Source organism: Papio anubis, chromosome 6 (genome assembly GCF_008728515.1).
Source record: "Papio anubis isolate 15944 chromosome 6, Panubis1.0, whole genome shotgun sequence".
Taxonomy (NCBI): domain Eukaryota; kingdom Metazoa; phylum Chordata; class Mammalia; order Primates; family Cercopithecidae; genus Papio; species Papio anubis.
The window spans coordinates 26,285,855-26,294,120 of record NC_044981.1 but is presented as its reverse complement, the minus strand read 5'-3'; the positions used below and the strand labels follow the sequence as shown (position 1 = coordinate 26,294,120).

General features: G+C 43.2%; 1 protein-coding gene and 1 pseudogene across 1 annotated transcript; one reads left to right on the top strand and one right to left on the bottom strand.

Moving 5' to 3' along the window:
- Nucleotides 1-6,777: 6,777 nt before the first annotated feature.
- Nucleotides 6,778-7,338, bottom strand: LOC116275259 (histone H2B type 1). The gene has a single exon (XM_031666992.1). The coding sequence runs from the start codon at nucleotides 7,271-7,273 to the stop codon at nucleotides 6,893-6,895; it is 381 nt and encodes a 126-aa protein (XP_031522852.1). The 5' UTR covers nucleotides 7,274-7,338; the 3' UTR covers nucleotides 6,778-6,892.
- Nucleotides 7,272-8,235, top strand: LOC116275410 (annotated as a pseudogene).
- The last annotated feature ends 31 nt before the right edge of the window (nucleotides 8,236-8,266 follow it).

The following is an 8,266-nucleotide window of genomic DNA, read 5'->3' as shown; positions in this document are numbered from 1 at the left end:
CTCTGTCGCCCAGGCTGGAGCGCAGTGGCCAGATCTCAGCTCACTGCAAGCTCCGCCTCCCGGGTTTACGCCATTCTCCTGCCTCAGCCTCCTGAGTAGCTGGGACTACAGGCGCCCGCCACCACACCCGGCTAATTTTTTGTATTTTTTAGTAGAGACGGGGTTTCACCATGTTAGCCAGGATGGTCTCGATCTCCTGACCTCGTGATCCGCCCGTCTCGGCCTCCCAAAGTGCAGGGATTACGGGTTTGAGCCACCGCGCCCGGCCTCCTGTCTCAAAAAAAAAAAAAAAAAAAAAAAAAAAAAAAAAAGTAAGGCCAGGTGCTGTAGTGCATGCCTGTAATGCTAGAACTCTCGGAGGCTGAGGCAGGTGGATCACCCGAGGTCAGGAGACAAGACCAGCTTGGCCAACATAGTGAAACCCCATGTCTACCAAAAATACAAAATTAGCTGGGCATGGTGGTGCGTGCTTGTAGTCCCAGGTACTCTGGAGGCTGAGGTAGGAGAATTGCTTGAACCCAGGAAAAGGAGGTTGCAGTGAACCGAGATTGCGACTACACTCCAGCCTGGGTGGCAGAGCAAGTCTCCGTCTGAAAAAAAAAAAAAAAAAAAAAAGTATTAAATCCATATACAAGTTATAAAGGATAATATAATGACCATGCTTGAACCCAGTTGCCAACCAGGTATAACAAATATTACAAATAACATCTCTCTCATCTCTCATCCTCCCACTACTTCCCCTGGAGGTAACCATTGCCTTGCAATGTTGCTTTCTTGGCATTAAAATTCCTTATGCTTTTCTGGTCTTTACAGTAATATTGCAAGTTTTGCTTGACTTTCCCATTTGATCCTCTTTGAGGTCACTAGTGCATTATTTTATAAACAAAAACATAGAGTAACATGGATTAAGTGGTTCACTAATCTTACCTCTATCCCTAATACCAGGATACTTTCTCTTATAAGAGCTTTTTTCAATTTCTTAGTAAGGAATTGAATCTTTTTAAAATTATTCTGTCTATATTTTTAAGTACTCAAACCTAGAATAATACTGTGTACATAGCTGGTATTCACAATTATATGTTCAATTAATTATTTTTTTCTGCAAATATGGAGGTAGGAAAAAGAAAAATTATTTCTATTTTTCTTAATACAATGGGGAAACTTTGGAAAAAGGAAAGGGCTTCAAGGAGAACTTCTTTTTCTTTTTTTTTTTTTGAGACGGAGTCTCGGCCTCTGTCATTTCCAGGCTGAGGCAGGGCCGATCTCAGCTCACTGTGTGCCTGGCCTGCTTATTGATTCTTCCTGCCTCAGCCTCCCGAGTAGCTGGGACTACAGGGCGCCTCGGCCACTCCTACTCTCGCTAGTTTTTTGTATTTTTTAGTAGAGACGGGTTTCACCAGAGCAGCCAGGGGCGGCCCTGGAGATCCTGATTCCTTGATCCGGCCACTTCTGTCTTCTGCCTCCCCAAAGTGCTGGGATTACAGGCTTGAGCCACTGCTGCAAATTTCGCCCAGAACTTCTTTTTCTTAATCACACACCAGAGTTTTAGGAGACAGCCAGATAGAGAAAGTTCTCCAGAGAGCTGCTGATCTCTATCCCAAAGAATGCAAATAGAATTGTTAACATTTTGCATTGAGCCTTCTAGCTGCTTTTTATCCTGTAACTATACTATACATGTATATGATATATTAATATTATAATGAGAATATATGATTTGGCACCTTTCCCAAAGTACTGTCCTCACATATTTTATGTTTAATTCTTGACATTAGTTTGCATTAGAAGCTGCATAGTATGTCATTATGCATAAACCCTTTTTTTTTTTTTTTCTGTCTTTTTCTTCTTTTAAGACAGTGTCTCTCTCTGTTGCTCAGGCTGGAGTGCCCTAACAGGATCATGGCTCACTGCAACCTCTGCCTCCCAGGCTAAAGCGATCCTCCTACCTCAGTCTCCTGAGTAGCTGGGACTACAGGTGCACACCACCACACCGGAGTAATTTTTGTATTTTCTGTAGAGATGGGGTTTAACCATATTGCCCAGGCTGTCTCAAACTCTTGGGCTCAAGTGATCTGCCTACCTCGGCCTCCCAAAGTGCTGGCGTGAGCTACTGTGCCGGGCCTGATAAAACCTATTTTTAGTGAAACTCCTGCTCTTCAACATTTATATTTCCAATTTTTAGCCATGATAAACAAAAATATGATGTTAAAATAGAATGAATAGAACAGGAATTTGTATATTTTTAAATATATGATGAAAATGAATGGTGGTAATCTAGGATGAGGACCAAATTTCAAACTTGGATAAGCAGAGCTGTGAGGATAATGAGGCCAGGCTTGGTCCTGCTGGGTTTGAGCCACCTGTGGAATACTTAGTTCATATAGTATTTGGAAAACTAATTACTGTGCTTCTTGTTATGGACTGATTTACCCTCTTCCCTGCTGCATATGTTGAAGTCCTTGAAAATATGACTGCATGTAGAGTTAGGGTTGTTAAAGATACAAAATGAAGTTATTGAGGTGGGTCTGAATCCAATCTGACTGGTGTCCTTATAAGTAAAGAAGACTGGACACACACACGGAGAAAAGATAATGTGAAGACACAGGGAGAAGACAGTTATCGACACACCATGGAGAGAGACCTCAGAAGAAATCGACCCTGCTCACAGGGTTAATCTTAAGAATTGTAGCCTCCAGAATCGTGAAAAAAATAAATGTTGAAGTCACCCAGTCTGGTACTTTGTTATGGCAGCCCTAGCAAAGGAATACACATCTCAAACATTTTCATTCTGGGATTATTTTTCTCTGTATTTTTTCAATGTTATGTCTGCTTCTCTATCCTAGAAAAACAGACATACAGAACACAGATGCCCGCCCACACCTACTGTGTGCTGTAGGGAAGAAAACAGCTTTCCCTTCTACCCATCTGAAATTCATTGGCTGGGGCCCTGTAACAAAAGACAGATCAACGAGAGAAAAGCATATACATTTGATGCGGTTTGGATCTGTGTTCCCACCCAAATCTCACGTTCAGTTGCAATCCCCAGTGTTGAAGGTGGGGTCTGGTGGGAGGTCATTGGACCACAGGGGTGGTTTCTCAAGGTTTAACACCACCCCCTTGGAGCTGTTGGGATAGCGAGTTTTGTCACCTGGTTGTTTAACAGTATGGTACCTCCACCTTCTCTCCCCCTTGCTTCTGCACCACCACGTAAGATGCCTTGTTTCCCATTTGCCTTCTGCCATGAGTAAAAGCTCCCTGAGGCCTCCCCAGAAGCAGAAGCTGCTATGCTTCCTGTACAGCCTGCGGTTTTATGAGCCAATGAAACCTCTTCTCTTTATAATTACCCAGTCTCAGTTATTTATTTATAGCAGTGTGAGAGTGGACTAATGCAACATTTATTTAATATAAATTTCACATGACATGGGAGCCTTCATAAGGAAATGAAAACCTAGAGAAGGGGTAAACCTGAGTATTTTTACACTAGGTTTGATGAAGAGTGGAGAGTCATGCAGAAATATAATAGGACAAAAAGAAGACTGTGAGCTAAGGTTGAAACAGAAACCTAGCAAGGTCTTTTTGTTCAGATTTCTCTCAGACTCTGCAGGACTCATATGAGGGTCCTATGACCTGCTTCAGGGGAGAAGAGTTGGGAAATATCAGAGAGATCTTACTGCCGATGATGCTTCTCAAATTCTTTCACCTTAAAATATTCAGTATGTTAAGGGGCCATATTTTGGGATAGTATGTTCTGAATGCCATCAAGATATAATATACACTGCTGAGGGTAGTTGGGAGATAGTAACTTCTTGGTTCTTTTCAGAAATTATTTACTGCAGGAGTGACAAATACAGTGGTAGCAGCTACTCAAATCAGAGCCTAAAAATGATGTTACTTCTTTAGTGGTGAGGTGGTGTTCTTCAGCTTTTCAGGCCAGGAATTTACACCAATCAGTTTCCTTTGAAGTGACCTATGTCTCAAGGATACAATGGATTCAGGAAAGTGTGGCCCTCATCAGCCAGCCAATTTCCCACATTCCAATTAAAGAACATACTTATCAAGGTGCAGAAGTTCATCTAAAAACATGGCTGTGATTTGGAGGTATATGAGGGAAACCTAGTCAACAAATGGATGCAAAATAAATGTAGCAAGGTTAGCAAAGTTAATAGGAAACTTGGGAAGAAAAAAGGAGTAAAAAAGTACTAAGCAATTCTTACGTGAATCTCTAGGTTTCCTTCCTTACAACTCAACACATCTGACCATTAAATGAGGCACCCCTAGTTCTACTGAGGGCATGAGACAGTCCCTGGAAAATATGACACATGTTGCTTGAATTGGCAAGCAACGATAGGGAAATCAAACAGCCACAGGCGGTAGGATGTCTTCAAAATGCTTCAGAGGAAAGCAATGGCTTTAAAGAGGGGATTGAACTGTTCAAAGAGTATTATTTACACTGCCAGACAAAGAAGCCCTTTTCACATCAAACGCTAATTATTCCAGGCCTCAGGACTCTTGGCTTTCATTGTGGGCAGGATGAAAGGCACCTTCTCTATCATTTCAACCAGAGGCTTTAGCCACAGTTAATATTTAGGGGGTCATCCTCTGTGCAGACACGGTCCTAAGTGCTTTAGCTGTGTCCTTTTATTTGTTACTCCAGCAGTGTCATGCAGTAGTTACTAATTATTATTCCTGTTTGGAATAAACAGGTAAGGAAGTGCTTACAGAGGAATTAGATAAATTGCCCAAACTTAGGATTGAAACAGGCAATCAGGACTATCACTTCCTGAGTGATGTCCCCCTTAATCCATGCTTGAATATTTCACGAATATATAATTTAATTGAAATTAGCTTTGGAGAGCAAGAAATGAATGCCTTAGTTATATATGGAGCTTAGAGAAGTTTTTTCACAAATTCCATTACAAATTTACTTTGAGACTAGCCTGGGCAACACAGTGGGACCCTGGCTCTACAAAAATCATAAAAACAAAATAATAATAAAAATTAAGCGGGTGTGATGGTGCATGCCTGTAGTGCCAGCTCCTTGGGAGACAGGTGGGAACACTAGCCAGGGAGGTTGAATGCAGTGAGCATGTGGTTGTGTCACTACACTTCAGTCTGGATGACAAAGTGAGACCCTGTCTCAAAACAAAAAATTAAAACAAAAACAAATTTTGGTCACTTAATGTTCACAGTAAGCTGCTATGTGGGTAATAAATAGAAAATAATGACATGTAGGTAATAAATAGAAAATAAGATTTTTAGAGCTCACATTTACACTGACAATGCCCAAGGTTTCCCCTCCAGAGTATAGTGCTCAGAAAAGTTAAACTTGCTGCCAGGTGATCTTTAGGGTCCAAAGGTCACCATTAATATTATTTTATTTTTAAAAGAAACTTTTCCTGGTGTAAGGACTTTGCTGTGTGACAAAGAATATGTGTATCTCCTGACGAGTTTTCTTTTATTGATTGAGCCTAAATTTCCTGACTTCTGTGACAGCAACTAGGCTTCTGCTTGGGATGTTCTCTAACGAATAGTGGGAAGTAATCCTTACAATCAGATAGAGTAGCTTCAAATCTCAGTTTTATTTATGTGTAAGGGGCTAGTTACTTAACCTAAATTCTTGAAGTCATCCACCTGTAAAAGAGGAGATTCCATTTCACAGCTGACTGTAGGAAAAAAAAAAAATCAATGAATGAATGCATTCTAAGGACTACCACACAAATGTTAATTCCTTGTAACCCTCCTCTCTTAAAATGAAATTTCAGGAAAGGAAGTAGCTGTGGACAAAGTCGTTCCAGGACACGGAGGAGGTGGTTGAGGGAGAACACAGTCCTTGGAGCCTTAAAAAGGCTTACAGATAAAGCATATGAATGTAGCACCGGGAATTTTCATTTCTTTGCTCCAACTTCAGGCTATCCTGTTGCCTGTTCTTTCTCTTAAACCTCAATATGTTCAGCTAGGAAGATGGTAGAGTTCCTGATCTTGCCAAGAGGTAATATATATAGCTACGTGAAGTAATCCATTAATTATAAACTCAGTAAAATTTGTAAAGAAATTAGTAGAGTTGGAAGGGGGATAATGAGAACGTCTGGTAGCGATCTGCCATGGTTTAGAAATGCAACCAACAGAGGTGATTTCCTCCGTCAAATGCCGCTCCAATCATTTACAAGTTAATAACGAACTACAAGACGAATTTCGCTTTCTCAGAGCTTATTTTAGATTTAATACTACCCCAAACTTGATTTCCACCCGGCTACTCCAAGTCAAGGGCAATAGGATGTTAAAGTGAAACTAAAAGCGAAAACATAGCTTTAAGGTGGTGGTGTGCGGGAAGAAAAGTGGGGATCAATCTAGAACACGATTTTTCCTTAGCTGCTGAGTGAAATGTCTCATATTAAGCTGCATACGCACTTACTCCTTGGTGACGCTTACAATCTATAGGGGAAAAAACAACGAACCTGGACTTTTTGAGGGCAGTCTCGCTCTTATACCCCAGGTTTGAGTACAACGGCTCGATCTCGGCTCACTGCAACCTCCGCCTCCCGGGCTCAAACGATTCTTCTGACTGCCTCCCAAGTACCTGGGATTAAGTCTGCCACCATTCCCGGCTAATTTTTGTATATTTTAGCAGAAACGGGGTTTCACCATGTTGGCTAGGCTGGTCTCGAACTCCTCACCTCATGTGATCCGCCCTCCTCGGCCTCCAAAAGTGCTGGGATTACAGGCGTGAGCCACTGCGCGCGGCCGAACTTGGACGTTTTAGTAAGCCCTTACTATCCCATGTGTTGCTTAGCCATTTTACCTTGCCAACTCTGGAAAATTACAGATCTTTAAACGACAACATGGGTGGCTCTTAAAAGAGCCTTTGGGTCGTTGGCGCTCTTACTGAGGTAACTATTTACTTGGAGCTGGTGTACTTGGTGACAGCCTTGGTGCCCTCGGACACCGCGTGTTTGGCCAGCTCCCCGGGGAGCAGCAGGCGCACGGCCGTTTGGATCTCCCTGGAAGTGATAGTCGAGCGCTTGTTGTAATGCGCCAGGCGGGAAGCCTCGCCTGCGATACGCTCAAAAATGTCGTTGACGAAGGAGTTCATGATACCCATAGCCTTGGACGAGATGCCGGTGTCGGGATGGACCTGCTTCAGCACCTTGTACACGTACACGGAATAACTCTCCTTACGGCTGCGCTTGCGCTTCTTGCCGTCCTTCTTCTGTGCCTTGGTCACCGCCTTCTTCGAGCCCTTCTTCGGGGCAGGGGCTGACTTAGCTGGTTCTGGCATGTTCGCAGCCGAAGTGACACCGTCAAACGACCACAGGGAAATGCTGGCGAGCCCAAACGCCCTCGTTATTTATTCCGTGTATATGCAAATGAGGCTTGCTGAGTTTCGGTTTCTGATTGGTTCTTTTAATGTCTGACTATACGATAGGCCATTTCTAAATTCCTAAATCTCATTGGCTCTCCCAGAAGCTCAACCTCATAATTTGACCTTTCAACTATAATTATGTAAGTCAGAAGTTGTTTTTTTTTACTTTTTTTAAACACCTGCTTTTCGATTGGCTGAAATCTGCGTTCAGGAGATAGCACAGGCCACTTTACCGAATATAGATTATAGTAGTTTAGCTGGTTGCGTTTTACTAGAACCAGTCACTTTCCTTCTTCTAAACAATTATTTAAATACTTCACTGCGTCTGGATGTGGAAAGCAGGGCAGCAAAGCTGGCGCCAAGGCTCAAACGCACTCTTCCAGGGCTGGTCTCCAGTTTTCTGTGGGCCGAGGGCACCGCCTGCTCCGCAAGGGCAACTACGCCGAGCGGGTGGGGGCCAGCGCGCGTGTACCTGGCGGCGGTGCTGGAGTACCTGACCGCCAAGATCCTGGAGTTGGCGGGCAACGCGGCCCGCGACAGAAGACCTGCGTCATTCCCCGACGCCTGCAGCTGGCCATCCACCACGAGAAGCTCAACAAGCTGCTGGGCAAAGTTACTATCGCGCAGGGCGGTGTCCTGCCCAATATTCAGGCCGTACTGTGGCCCTGTCTATACAAGTGACTGACTAGGCGAACAGGACTAATGAGAAAATGTCTAATATCGCAAGTAAGTGCTCTAATGTATTCGGGAAGAAGCAAGTTCAATAATGTTTGCAAAACTGTGTAAAGTTTACATGGACAGGGCCACTCCAATGTTCAAGTTACCCTGCAGAAGAGGCTAGTGGGGATGGTAGCCTGGAATATCAATAGGACCCAATAAAAAGTAAATGAGAGTCGTTGGAAAACCTAG